The sequence below is a fragment of the Phymastichus coffea genome, unplaced genomic scaffold (assembly GCF_024137745.1).
Source record: "Phymastichus coffea isolate CEN01 unplaced genomic scaffold, Cenicafe_Pcof_1.1 PCOF00042, whole genome shotgun sequence".
Lineage (NCBI taxonomy): Eukaryota > Metazoa > Arthropoda > Insecta > Hymenoptera > Eulophidae > Phymastichus > Phymastichus coffea.
In genome coordinates, this window is record NW_026706853.1 from 2,136,614 (window position 1) to 2,152,272 (window position 15,659).

The window sequence follows — 15,659 nt, forward strand, 5'->3', positions numbered from 1 at the left end:
AGAAAAAGAAAACAAGCACGTTTAATTCTTCACATGAAATACAATCCTCAAACACAACCTGAACCTTATTATTTTTCTATACTAATATTATTCAAACCATGGAGAAAAACTGAGGAACTAAAAGGAAAACAAGACACATATCATAATGCTTTTATTGAAATAAAGGATGAATTATCTGCAGCACTTAAATATCATGATAAAATGCAAATGATTCAAAATGCCATGGATGAGGCTAATAAATTAATTGAGCAACAAGAATTAGCAAAGACGTTGACCCAAACGTCAGAACATCTGGAAAATACTGATCCTCTTGATGCATTACAAGTTATAAAAGATGTTCAAGATTTGATTGAAAAGGTTTGTGAAAAAGAAAATGATAGTGACTTAGATGACTTAGATGAATCTATCAAAAATTTCAATAATGATCAATTGAGAATATTTAATACAATTACATCTACAATATCATCCGGCAGTAAAGTAATGAGAATGTTCGTTAGCGGATTTGAAGGTACTGGTAAAAGTTATCTGATTGAAAACTTGGTTTTATGGAACAAACGAAAGAGAAACAAAAATACCGCTGTTGCGGCTCCAACAGGTATCGCAGCATTTAATATTGAGGGATTGACAATCCATAGATTATTACAATTACCTGTAGAGCAAGGAGGCACGGCAAAATATAAATCTCTATCCGTTAATACGTTGAAAAGAGTACGGCAAAGTTTTAAGGATGTAGACTTTATTATCATTGATGAGATTTCGATGATATCAAATATAACCCTTATATATATCCATTTACGTCTGGTAGAGATTTTTGGTACATCGGACAAAGAAGACGGTTGGTTTCGTAAAATACATATTATAGTATTTGGAGATTTACTGCAACTACCACCTGTGCGAGAAGATTTTGCTTTCATTACACTTACAAGATCGCAAATTGAAAAATATATTAAAGGAATGTCGTCATTTAATTTATGGGCCTTGTTCGAATGTGAAGAATTGACTATAAATATGAGACAGAAAAATGATAAAGATCACTCAGAAATTTTAGCTAAATTGAGACTAGGTTATTTAACCAACTCTGATATAGAAATATTACAAAAAAGAAAGATTTCTTTTTCCATTCATACTCCTTCAATTTCTCTTCATGAATTGTGCGAATATTTGAATAATTTACCTAATGATACAGTATGCTTGATGCCAACTAAAGATATGTGTACAATACTTAATAAAACCATGTTGGATAAGTTACAAGCAGAAGAGATAAAGTTAATTGCGAATGATTCTTACAAGTGCCCCAAAAGATTAGAAAAAAGGGTTTCGAAAATTTTAGATCAAGGCGATGACAATGCATGCGGTATTTCTCGAGTGATCGAAATAAAAATAGGCTGCAAAATTATGATACGAAGGAATATTGATGTTTCTATCGGATTAGTTAATGGAACGATAGCAACAGTTATTGCAGTGAGCAAAGGAAAAACAGGTATAGATAGCGTTACCATTAAACTTCAATCGAATCAAGAGTATTTTATCAAACGATTACAATACCCATTCCAAATAATGGATCAAGTATTCATTATTAGAGAACAGTTTCCTTTTTGTCTCAGTTATTGATCCATACAAAAATAATAAAATATTTGACAGTATATGGTCTGTTTCACGTCATGCAGATTCAAGCAGACAATCGTAATAGTATTCTTGAATGCCCATTGAATGACTTTATTATTAAAAGATAAAAATAGCTTATCTTATGCAAAATCATGTGTTGTGACGGTAAACGTCAAGTTAGCGCTAACTACGTGACCTTATCGTTGTCCGTGAGGGCAGCACCTTCCGGGGGGACAAAAATATGTAATAAAGGAATTCGGCACGCGAGCAGACGGAACGCGCGCGAACGAATTTGAACCAGTGAAGCATCGACTGTAGTTGAGCCCGCCCGCTTCTGTTGTTACCACCGCCGATTTACGTGCCCTAGCCGCCTGTACGCTTCGTGAACTAGCAGCCAGTGATCCAGGATTGTAGCCGCCGAGGAGCTGCCAAGCTGCGAGTCAGAGGCCCGATCGAGAGATCCAGGGAGAGTGTGTGAGGTTTCGCCATCGAGGGCGAAACCAGTGCGTGCGCGCGTTCGCGGCTCGCGAATATCAAAAACAATAAGCGACTGTTCCGTGCTGTGCGAGTTGCTGTGACTGTCTCCGATCACTCACGATTATAAGGTAAGCTGGCCAGCTTAATTACGCGATCGGAATTACATGTCGGATAAATAACTTTCGGTATTCGATGCGTGCGTGTGAGGCTCTAATATCAGAGAGCAGCGAGCGTACCGGCAAAGCGTGTTGCCGATGAGCGAGCGTGCGTGTAAACAAACTCGCGGGCCGACCTTTGTGAGTTAGAAAAATAATAAAGCATCCGATCTATAATACTAACAAGTGTTTTCGTTGATTCTCTCCTCACATAGCTTCCACTCAATTTAGCTAGGTTATAAACGATAATCGGTTGACCGGCGTATGCTTTCTCGTGCTCTCCCGTATTAGTAGTGAGCATTAACGATTCACGCGTGTCCCCTTAGCATAATCACGCGACGTAATTATTAAACGGTTTTAACCCGTTACATGGCGCCCAACGTCAAAGAACCTACGGTGTTTTTGATTGTGCAAAACACCGGTTCTTTATATTAACCTTGCGCTCGGTCAACCAATAGCTCAGGTGGCAGTCAAGTGTTGTTGTGCGCACTCGACACCGAAAGCCACCAGTGTAAACAATACCTGTTAGCTAGCTTGCGAAGGCCCGCCGCGGCGAAAATTTGTAAACAAAACCTGTGAACGCGTGCGAGTGCGACCGAAAGATTCTAGAACGTAAACACCAACGAATCTTGAAAATTGCCGCAAATAATATTATACCCGTTGGCCCCGGGAAAAACTAACACCGGCAATTTTCAAACGGGATTAATTCAATTGAATAATTTTGTTCGACATTGTATTGTGTTAGCATAGTTTTTTTAATATTATTGTCTGCGATTATTGGTGTTTACGCACAACGCTCATTACAATATTTTAGATACTAACTCACACAGCCGTGCTAACAAACAGTTAGTACGTCTGATAGGTAGGATCATTATATTGCGTATTTACGAGCAAAGAATCTTTCGGCAATTAATTCATTAAGCGCCCTTGATCAAGCCCAGTGTTGGCAAATAAAAATTTTTTTTATTCTTCAATTCGGCGCACGAATTTTAATATAACACTCGCACGCGCGTATAATACCTGCATTTTTACAAACAAATTCAACCGCAAGTAACCTAACAGCAAATCATGGACCGCACTCATACTGAAGTAGAGAATTGGGTATGGACGCTCCAGGAAGAGGAGATAGAAGAATACCTCGACCAGCTGGAGCTCAAGACTAGCGGGAGCAAGCTCTCGAGAGCTGCCCGACTGCATAACTGGCTACTCGGCGAATATTCCGCAGCAGATTTTGCGGAAGTCGAACACCAAAACAGCAGTCCAGCCAAAAGAGCCGCCCTACGCTCAGAGCTAATCGTGTCCCTATGCCAGGAACACACAGCATCCGAGCAGGAAGGAGAACACCCGCTAGCCCAATTACTACAGAGTGCGGACGTAATATCGCGGGTTCAGAAAACCGCGATAAACATCGCGAATGCCCTGGACAGCGGAGAAAAATCAAATAGCAATAAAGAAATTACTATAACAACTGACGAAGGATTCCAGTTTAAACTCCCGCCGGCATTCGCAATTATGATTCAAGACCTCATTTTCCGATGCAGGGAACATGAGAGGAAATGGGAGGTCCAAGAATCGCGAAATAGAAATGCGTCTGACCTTACCCAAGTTATGCAAGAAATCGTCCAGACTAACGTCAGGGCGCAGGAACACATGGACAACCTTGCGACCAGGATTACGGAACTGGAGAATGCCGCGAACAAAAGTACGCGGCAAGACGAATCAAACATTTCCAAGGAGGAACCGCAACCCGAAAACACGCGTAGGAGTGTCGCATTCCAGGACACTTTCACATGCCATTACGACGCAAAGCTACCCCAGAGCACTCCAGCCGGACCAGGCCTAAGGCCCACGGGGGCCCCCGACAGGACCCCCCGCCGAACGCCCCCTTTTGGAGAGGGTGGACAGCATCAACTCGGTGGAGTTAATGCTGAAGTGAGCAACCACCCGCCGAGCATGTGGTCATCCCAACAGACGTCGAGCCCGTTATCCACAATAAGGGACGTCGGCCGCATCGTCAGGGGATGGAAGCTCAGGTTCTCCGGAGAGGGCAACGCGAGCATCGACACCTTCTTAACGAGATTAGAAAACTCGAGGAGCAGCGCTGGACTCACGGAAGACGAGATGCTCACGGCTGTCTCCGAGTTGCTCACCGGTCCTGCCCTTGTATGGTTCGAGGCGATGAGGAATGAATGGTTCTCCTTCGCGGATTTCGAGGCAGACGCCAGAGTATGGTTTGGAACCAGCAGGCAACAGCAGCAGCGTCTAATCAAAGAGGTACAAGGCCGATATCAGGGCCCAGACGAACCCGCGAACGTGTATATCGCGAACCTGATGGGCCTAATGAGTCGGCTAAACCCCAGGATGACACACGAGAGTCAGCTAGACCTGCTTCATACCAACCTCCTACCGGAAATCCAAAGCCAAATACGGAGATCAGAAGCGGACTCCGTACGAACCCTAAACGTCCTGGCCATGACGGCCCAGCACAACTTGCATCAGCGGAGGATGGAGCGGACGATGCCAGACCCTCAGTCGACTTTGTATCCTGAGATGGCATATCATCCCCGCACCGACGCGAGCAAGGCTCGTAAAGGGAAAGTGGCTTCCATGTCCGGTGATAAACCGGAAGTCAGCGATCGATTGGAACGCATGGAAAAGGTACTCGAGAAGGTGACGCACCAGGTCGTCTACACACCGACGCCCCCGGGGGCAGCACCTAATCCGAGCCTGGAAGCCGTCGATGGTGAGAAGAAGGTTCCCCCCACCGACGTATTCAACCAAATGCTGTTATCCCTTAAGGAAATATCGGCGGAAATGAAGAATAACCGCACCGATAAAAGTTCGACTTCCGATGACCGAAGTAAAAGGCCGGAGACTCCCCGTAAACGAGGAAGAGAGTTCTCTGGGCCGATCAAATGTGCCGAGTGCGGCCTACTGGGTTATTATAGGAAGTTCTGTCCCCAGTGTAATAAGGGAAACGACCAAAGGAGTGGTTAGGTGGGGTTGATCCCACTCCTTCATCCAATAACCCAAACCCCGTCAAAGAGATCTCGCGGCCCCCGCCAACACAGCCTACGTCGTTAAGGGCGAGCGTGTTGGGCGTCGAGGACGAGAACTCCATTGCTGACGCCAAGGATAAGCGTGGCGAAAGAGTGCGCTCGGAGAAGAAAGGTTTCGACGCTGGTAAAGCCAAAGACCCTAGACCAGCCGAGGCGGTGACGTACGGATCGCACACGCCCTCGGGGGCACGGGCTAAGGCAAATAAACCGTCGAAGAAGAACCTCATGGAAACTCCGATCGTCCGAACCAAAGGGGCTCGGACGACAAGTAACGTCACTCGACCACGCAAGAGCACAATGGTTAGCGCTATAACAAATAAAGGGGAAAGCTGTGGAGCCGTCGAAACTGTTTCCCGATATTCCCCGGAACAGGAGACGCGTTGGTGGCTACCGGTGAAGATAGGGGACTTCCAAATACGGGCCCTCTACGATCCGGGAGCTTCTACCACAGCCATGGGTAGTAATGCTCTACAAATAGCGACTGTGCTAGGCGTCAGATTAGATACCACCCACGCGGGAACGGCAGGATTACCAGACGGTCGTAAGTTAACGATCGTCGGTCACGCCATGCTACCTTTTACCGTGGGAGGATTGACGATGCCGACGAGAGTAGCCATCCTCCCTACCCTCGTCGAAGAATGTATTTTAGGAGTGAACTTCGTCAGGTTGTTCAGAGCGGTACTTGATCCAGACGACAACACGTTGCTGTTCAAGGGATCGCAGGCCAAAATGGAGCTGGAAGTAGCTAGTTTGGAGGCTGGTCCGAGATTAGCCACAATCGGACTAGCCGAGGTTACGGCTACGCAACAGACCATGCTGCAGAAGACCATCAACGAGGCCCTATCCCGAGCCCCGACGGGCTTGGGATGTGCGGCAGGCATCGAGCACGAGATTCGGGTCGGTGATACGAAGCCGATTAAACAGCGTTACTATCCAGTATCGCACAAGGTCGAGCAAGAAATGCATAGACTGGTAAGGGAAATGTTGACCCAAGGGGTAATCGAACCAGCCGACAGTGGCTGGTCGAGCCCAGTGGTCATGATACGCAAGAAGGACGGCTCATACCGATTTTGTATTGACTTCCGAAAGGTCAATAAAGTCACAGAGCCGAATGCGTATCCCTTGCCGTTTATGCAAGATATACTAAGGCGTTTGCGAAATGCGCGCTATATATCTACGCTCGACCTCAGTAGCGCGTATCACCAGATCCCACTCAAGATCGAATCTCGGCCGATTACGGCCTTTACCGTACCTGGACTGGGACATTTCCAGTTCGTACGAATGCCGTTCGGCCTCTCGTACGCCGGTGCCACCTTCCAGCGGTTGATCGATAGTGTGATCGGTCCCGAACTAGGCGAATTCGCCTTCGCCTATTTGGACGATATCATAGTGGTATCGTCCAGTTTCGAGGATCACCTACGACACTTAAAAACCGTGTTGGACAGGGTGTGCGAAGCCGGCCTCTCGATCAATCGAGAGAAAAGCGTCTTCTGCAAGTCTGAAGCCAAATACCTCGGCCTGCTGATCAACCGCGAAGGGATCAGACCGGACCCTGAAAAAGTGCGCTCTATCATGGAGTACCCAAGACCAGGGAACGTGCGACAGCTGCGCACCTTCCTGGGGGTAGCTTCGTGGTACCGCAGATTCTTGACCGACTTCGCCACACACGCTCAACCGTTAATGAGGTTAACAGGAAAAAAGAGCGAATATGTGTGGGGAGAGGAACAGGAACAAGCCTTCGCCAAAATTAAGGCACTCATGATGTCCGCACCATGCCTGGGATTACCAGAACCAGATGGGCAGTACGTGCTGGAGACAGATGCTAGCGCTACCGGAATCGGGGCCGTCCTGTTACAAAAGGCAGGAGACGGCGACCGAATCATAGAGTACGCTAGCAGAGTCCTTAATCCGGCTGAGCAAAACTACTCAGCTACGGAGCGCGAATGCTTGGCGGTCGTGTGGGCCATCCAAAAGTTTCGCCCATACATAGAAGCGTACCCGTTCAGGGTGGTAACTGACCACAATAGCCTGAAATGGCTATACAACCTGAAGAATCCAATTGGACGTCTTGCCCGATGGGCCTTACAACTTCAAGGCCATACTTTCGAGATTGAATACCGAAAGGGGGCAGACAACGTATTGCCCGACGCCTTATCACGCGCTTTCGAGCCCACGAAGGCAGAGGTTGGCGCAATGGACCAGCCGAAGCCAAGGGACAGCGCCTGGTACACGGATCAATTCCGATGCGTCGAGGGTCAACCAGAGCAATACCCGGATTGGAAGGTGGTCGGCCGGGTGATGTATCACCGAAAGCCGAATTATGACCATCCAGGAGGAGATCAGTATGGCGATGAAGGGAAACTCGTCGTGCCCCCAGAAGAACGCAAAGCGGTGCTGTTCGAAAATCACGACCTAGAGACAGCAGGACACTTAGGACGCGAGAAGACCTTCGCCCGTGTCGCCCAGTCCTATTACTGGCCGGGAATGTACTCGGACGTGAAGGGATACGTCCAGAAGTGCCAGGTCTGCCAACAGTGCAAGGTCGAGCAACGGCCACCGCGCGGGCTCATGCAGGACCGAACATGGTCTATGCCTTGGCAAGTGGTTGCGGGCGACATCGCCGGACCCTTCCCAAAGAGCCCACGAGGGCACGAATACGTCTTGGTATTCATCGACGTATTCACACGATGGGTCGAATGCATACCCATACGTAGTGCTAACGGCAAGACGATCGTGAAGGAACTTCGGGAACGAATAATCCTACGTTTCGGCACACCCAAGATCTTCTTGTCTGACAACGGCACCGAGTTCCGCAATCAGTTGGTGGACGGATACCTGAGAGACCAGGGGATAAAACGGACCTTCACCTCAACCTATACCCCGCAGGCCAACCCTACGGAAAGGGTTAACCGCAGCCTGAAGACGATGATTACGTCGTATCTGCAGGGGAATCATAGGGAATGGGACCGAGCGCTACCTGAACTCATGTTCGCGCTGAATACGGCCGTCCATAGTTCTACCGGGGTTAGTCCGGCCATGCTCAATTACGGCAGACAACCGGGAGCCCCGAACACTCTCCGGAAACGGATGGACGAGCTCGCCGAACAGGAAGAGAGTTTGCTTCGAATCGGACAATGGAACGAGTACATGCAGAAGAGCCGTTCCGCCATTCAACAAGCTCACGAGAGCGCCTCGGATGAGTCCCGGAGGCAGTCTAAGTACTACAATGCCAAACACAGGGACCACAGGTTCAAAGAAGGTGATTGGGTGTGGAAAAAGAAGCGCATATTGTCCTGCGCGGCACAGGGCATCTCCGCGAAGTTAGCACCCAAGTTCATCGGCCCCTTTATCGTCACAAAGGTACTCGGCGCCAACTCATATCGCCTCGCCAATCAACAGGAAGAGGTCACAGAGCTAGTACATGCTAAGGACCTCAAACCCTATTATGGACGAGACGACGACATACCGGCAAATGGGCCTCGCACGCGAGATGACGACGGGACCTCTACCACCGAGGGAGCCGAGGCGATGAACGTCCCGCCTAATGCGAGCGATACATCGATACACGGAAACGGGAGCGCCAACACTTCAGATAATACACTTCGAAATGACGATGCGACAATCCCGAACTCACCTCGCCGTACTCGCCGTAATCCCCCCAGCCGAGTCCCGCTACATATCCCTCCTACTAACCCGACGAAGCGCCCACGAGGAAGACCTCGGAAGTCCGCGCTAACAACACACACCACACAACATCGACAAACGACACGAGCCCCTCCTCCCATCATCGTGAAGAGGAAGAGGGGCAGACCACCGAAAGCGACAACCGTAGATGCATGATGCACGGCGAACGAAGGACCTGGGAGACCGACGCCAAGGACCCCACCTTCGATTCCGGCGACGAAGGCCCTGGGCAGCCGAACAGGCGCCCACCTTCGATATTCAAAGTTGTTTTTAGGATACTAATTCGCCGGACATTTACAGGATGCAGATCACCCTCGATCAATTCGAGCAGGCGGCAGCCGCCCTCATCGGCCTGGACTTAGGTCCCGCCGTCGAGGGGGTGGTCCATGCCGCGCTCCACCTACTCGCCCAGAAAAAGGAGGAAGAGGAGCGAGCACGGGTGCGAGCTCACGAGAGCTCATCATCCGTGCTCATAGAAGAGCTCCCGGACGAGGAAACCCCCACAACGCCGGCAACGACACCCGGCATCACGCGCAGCGACGCCACACCACCATCCGGACCACCAAAGGGGCCCATCCCTATGAGGGTCCCCACGGTATCAGTGGGCACCCAAACGAAAGAGGGTGCCCCCGACGCGAGCTGGCCCCCCAGGTTCCCGAGCCAGGCACCACCCTCTGGCAAAAGGACCTGGGAGGACATTGTCGAGGGGTTGAGGGAGGTCGAGCGAGGATGGACGACCCTCAACGCCCTCCAGTGGGCTGTGTACGCGGAATATGATGCGTACACGGCCGCGGGACACCACCCAGCAGATCTTGACCACTGGGAGAGAGTGGTGTCCCGCCGTCGCCAGTTCGCGTCGGCCCTAAGGGAGGTGCAACAACGCCTCCGCCAGGCCATCGAGGGCCCGGCGAGCGGCCATCCTTCGAACCTCCCCCAGTCTCCAACCGCCGGGGCCAGAACAACGGCCCCGGAAACCAGGTCGGGGATCACGCCGCACCAGGGCTCGCAAGAAGGCGGGGTAACCCTGGTGGTCAATGTGGACGGGAGCCAAAGCGGTCAGGCAACGGGGCCCATCCACATTAATGTGGTCCTGGGCCCCTCGGGTGCGGATTCCACGGTCGAAAGACCATTGTGGTCCGCCCCGAACCGTAGGAACGGGTTGCCTCTGACCCCCCGTGAGCGAGGGCTCCCACGGGGCACCCTCTCCCGCGCTCAGTGGGAGGGGTGCAACGTGTGCCACTACCCCGGGGTGACCCGTACGGACCGCTGCCCACGCGTGCGACAACACGTCGACCTGGTCCAGGAGAGACTGGGGTGGGAGGCGCGCGGCCGACCTCCATTGGACGACCAGGGCCAGGAGTTACCACCAAGGCCAACCAGGTGATGATGTCCTGCCCCCGTGGGCAGGACCACCGATACAATACCCTGTCGTCCAATAAAACGTAAATTTAACAATACTCGGACTATAATCCTTTATTATCCTTCCTCATCTCCTCCTCGGAAAGTATAGCGCTAACTGAATCATCGTCGAGGACCCTATAGGCCCAGACTGGAAGGGGGCTGTGACGGTAAACGTCAAGTTAGCGCTAACTACGTGACCTTATCGTTGTCCGTGAGGGCAGCACCTTCCGGGGGGACAAAAATATGTAATAAAGGAATTCGGCACGCGAGCAGACGGAACGCGCGCGAACGAATTTGAACCAGTGAAGCATCGACTGTAGTTGAGCCCGCCCGCTTCTGTTGTTACCACCGCCGATTTACGTGCCCTAGCCGCCTGTACGCTTCGTGAACTAGCAGCCAGTGATCCAGGATTGTAGCCGCCGAGGAGCTGCCAAGCTGCGAGTCAGAGGCCCGATCGAGAGATCCAGGGAGAGTGTGTGAGGTTTCGCCATCGAGGGCGAAACCAGTGCGTGCGCGCGTTCGCGGCTCGCGAATATCAAAAACAATAAGCGACTGTTCCGTGCTGTGCGAGTTGCTGTGACTGTCTCCGATCACTCACGATTATAAGGTAAGCTGGCCAGCTTAATTACGCGATCGGAATTACATGTCGGATAAATAACTTTCGGTATTCGATGCGTGCGTGTGAGGCTCTAATATCAGAGAGCAGCGAGCGTACCGGCAAAGCGTGTTGCCGATGAGCGAGCGTGCGTGTAAACAAACTCGCGGGCCGACCTTTGTGAGTTAGAAAAATAATAAAGCATCCGATCTATAATACTAACAAGTGTTTTCGTTGATTCTCTCCTCACATAGCTTCCACTCAATTTAGCTAGGTTATAAACGATAATCGGTTGACCGGCGTATGCTTTCTCGTGCTCTCCCGTATTAGTAGTGAGCATTAACGATTCACGCGTGTCCCCTTAGCATAATCACGCGACGTAATTATTAAACGGTTTTAACCCGTTACAGTGTACAAAGTCTATTTCACTGTCAACTTATCAGAAAATGTTTGCTTGAATGTAAACATCAAGACATTCTTCTACAAATATTCAACAAATATATTTCTAAAACTTCAATTGATTTGGTTCCACTTGCAAATTATCTCAACACGGATTATTCACTGCTTATTCAAAAAGATGCTGCAGATTTTTTGTTGGATATGTGCACAAAATTTGAAATAATACGTAAACTTACTGAACATGAACTATCAATTGGAATTAGATCCCCGGGATGTGATTTTAGACCCGACCCTATTACAAAATCAAATTATATTTTAACTTTGTATTTAAACACCGAAATTAAGGGCGCTTATACATTGCAACAAATTATTGATGAGAATATTAATGTATGGCGTGATGTTCGAGAACATTGTGATGATAACTGTAAATATGAAAAACAACATAAATTATCTCTTTGTATTCAGCCCGAAAAAATTTTGATAATCAGACTATCATTATTTTCAAACAAGACAAAATTAACTGGATTTAAGATTAATGAAGTGCCAAAGACTAAACTTTCTATCGGTGATAAATATTTTAGAGTAATAACTGGTATTTTCCATAGTGGGAAAGATGTTGAACATGGACATTATTCAATGTATTACGCGAAGAGACAAACTGGTTTCATGTTTCTGATTCTTCATGTGTTAAAAAGCCATGGCCTAAAGGATCGAAAGACATTTATAAAATATTTTTAGAGCAGATTAAAGGCCCTAAAAAAAGATAATAATCTTTACCATCACATGATTGAAAAATCTCAATCAATAAAAAGTACTTGGATTGTAATCATTGAAAATAAATACAAAAATATACGCCAATTGATCACCTTATGCAATGCGTACGTAAGTACTTGCATTGAAAGAAGTGAAATATAAAAAAAAAAAACTTTTGACAAAGTAAAACGTTGCATGAATGCTTTTATAATTTTTATTTCTCAAAATCTCACAATTGGTTGATAGTGATTTATATAAAAATTATACGGGCAATGTATATGACCCTCCAATAACACATTTTTTCTCTTGGACGATTTCTTAATACTCACGCTCACAAGCAAGCTCAAACAACAAAAGCTTGATTTACATCCGTATTGTAAGGGTTATATGGCATCCCTTACAAAATGATTATCTAATTCGTTTTTAAACATTCGAAAGTAATGAAATCAACATAACAATAGCACGGATGCTCTCGATAAGTGTCACAAATATGTATTTAACCATCAAGAAAGGTTAAAAATTGCAGGCCAGTAGGCATTAAAATCTTATTCATTGACATGCATACATCTTTCAAAGTATTGTAAGACAAAAATTTTTGATTTACTTCGTTGACCACTAGGTGACGTTTACATTGATTTTTTTACTACTATCTAGTAAATTAATTTTTCAATATACTATAAATTCAGTTCCATTGATCTTAAAAGATATAATTCATTAACGAATAATTAATGGTTACTTGTATTTATCCCGTCTATAATTCAATTATACACTTTACAGCTCACTGTGTCTCAATCAAAAGTTTTCAATTGTTTCTGAACTTTTGAAAGTAGCGAAATCTAAATAACAGTAGCACGGATGCTGAAAACTATTATTTATACCTTAAAATTTTCTATTATTTCGATCAATTTTTAGCAACTTTTATTCTTGCTGGGCCTGTCGCCTGTAATTGTAATAAAATGAATATTCACAGCTAGATATTTTATTATGCGTATACATATCATTATGTAATACGTCAATATTTGTCTTGAGTAAAGCTATAATTAATTTGTATTCGTAAGAGTTCAATGAAATGATCAGATGACTTTTATAGTCAATTCATAAATATATAATACTTTTATATTAAGTATTGCATGGTTAAGCGACTTCTAAATTCAGTTTAAAATTGTTTACTATAAAAATTGTATCGAAATATTCTTTTTGAAACAGAGCGACTTATAATTTTTTTTATATTATGTAGACGTGTAAATTTCCTGGTAATTTTACAACGGTAAATGTTTCTCAATTGTACGCACCTAGGAAAAATCTATTTGTCTTATTTCATATTTTACCTGATAATACTACTATTGGCGGACAGGCCCAGCAAGAATAAAAGTTGCTAAAAATTGATCGAAATAATAGAAAATTTTAAGGTATAAATAATAGTTTTCAGCATCCGTGCTACTGTTATTTAGATTTCGCTACTTTCAAAAGTTCAGAAACAATTGAAAACTTTTGATTGAGACACAGTGAGCTGTAAAGTGTATAATTGAATTATAGACGGGATAAATACAAGTAACCATTAATTATTCGTTAATGAATTATATCTTTTAAGATCAATGGAACTGAATTTATAGTATATTGAAAAATTAATTTACTAGATAGTAGTAAAAAAATCAATGTAAACGTCACCTAGTGGTCAACGAAGTAAATCAAAAATTTTTGTCTTACAATACTTTGAAAGATGTATGCATGTCAATGAATAAGATTTTAATGCCTACTGGCCTGCAATTTTTAACCTTTCTTGATGGTTAAATACATATTTGTGACACTTATCGAGAGCATCCGTGCTATTGTTATGTTGATTTCATTACTTTCGAATGTTTAAAAACGAATTAGATAATCATTTTGTAAGGGATGCCATATAACCCTTACAATACGGATGTAAATCAAGCTTTTGTTGTTTGAGCTTGCTTGTGAGCGTGAGTATTAAGAAATCGTCCAAGAGAAAAAATGTGTTATTGGAGGGTCATATACATTGCCCGTATAATTTTTATATAAATCACTATCAACCAATTGTGAGATTTTGAGAAATAAAAATTATAAAAGCATTCATGCAACGTTTTACTTTGTCAAAAGTTTTTTTTTTTAGATATATTTACTCATTCAACGACATCATCACATCATGCAGACTCCTGGAACGCATACTGGTTTTTTCACTGAAGCTTGATGGCATTGATGGTGGTTTCTGAAAAACAACATATCAAACCCGTGTCAATAAGTGTCGCACTCAACATGTGCATCGTCAATTGTGATTTTAATAATTACCTGACTCGAATGTTGTTTAGTCTGGTGTAGTGTAAAGTCTTCGAGCAACGTTTGGATGTTGGTGCTAAGGCGTGGCGAAATGTTTTGTAAAGTTTGAAGATCTTGATTCACATCCTTCAATATCACGTTGCCATGGTGTTGTCTTCTTCTGTCCGCCATAGCAAGTGAGATGTAGTCGTACTGCTGGTAGAAACTGTACTGTGCCGATCCTGAATCCTGCCGTCTTTATATACCTAAGCCACCGACTATATCTTTTAAGGTCGCCGACTATATCCTTTATGGTCGCCGACTATATCCTTTATGGTCGCCGACTATATCCTATATGGTCGCCGACTATATCCTTTATGGTCACCGACTACGAGGTGTGATCAAAAAGTAAGGTGAATTTTTATTTTTCTCAAAAAATATTTATTTATTCATCAATTTTTATTATATCTCCTTCAAAGTAATCCCCCTCGGATATAATGCACTTGTGCCAACGCTTTATCCAATCCTCAAAGCATTTCAAAAAATCATTTATTGTGATCTTGTTTAGTTCATCCTTCGATGCCGTCTTTATCTCCTCAATCGTGGCAAAACGCCGTCCTTTCATGGGCCTCTTCAGTTTTGGGAACAAGAAGAAGTCACAGGGGGCCAGATCTGGGGAATACGGTGCCTGTGGCATCGTTACTGTGTTGGTTTTAGCCAAAAATTCGTGCACAAGCAACGATGTGTGAGCAGGGGCGTTATCATGGTGCAAAAGCCAATTTTTATTTTTCCACAAATTCGGACGTTTCTGGCGGATTGCTTCGCGCAAATTGCGCATAACTTTCAGGTAATATTCCTTATTTACTGTTCTACCCTGTGGCAAGAACTCATGATGCACCACGCCCCTGCAGTCAAAGAAAACTGTAAGCAAAACCTTTACATTTGATCGAACTTGGCGTGCTTTTTTTGGTCTTGGTGATCCAGAATGTCTCCACTGGGACGATTGAGTCTTAGTCTCGACGTCATAACCGTATACCCATGTTTCGTCACCTGTTATAACCCTGTTGAGTAAATCTGGATCATCGTTGACGTCATTCAGTAACTCTTGGGCGATGCTCATGCGACGTTTCTTTTGGTCGAAATTGAGCAATTTCGGAACAAACTTCGCTGACACACGTCTCATGTCTAAAACACTCGTCAAAATTGATTGGCACCAACCAAATGAGATGCCAATATCATCAGCAATTTCTCTAATGGTAA

At 45.6% G+C, this 15,659-nt stretch overlaps 1 protein-coding gene across 1 annotated transcript; it reads left to right on the top strand.

Annotated features, from left to right (window-relative positions):
• The first annotated feature begins 201 nt into the window (after window positions 1–201).
• Window positions 202–1,611, top strand: LOC131664180 (ATP-dependent DNA helicase PIF1-like). Its single transcript, XM_058935070.1, has one exon. It carries the CDS (start codon window positions 202–204, stop codon window positions 1,609–1,611), a length of 1,410 nt encoding a protein of 469 aa, XP_058791053.1.
• The last annotated feature ends 14,048 nt before the right edge of the window (window positions 1,612–15,659 follow it).

What these genes read in the sequence shown, in the direction of transcription:
- LOC131664180 (XM_058935070.1), top strand. Translation starts at nt 202, where the DNA reads ATGCAAATGATTCAAAATGCCATGGATGAGGCTAATAAATTAATTGAG.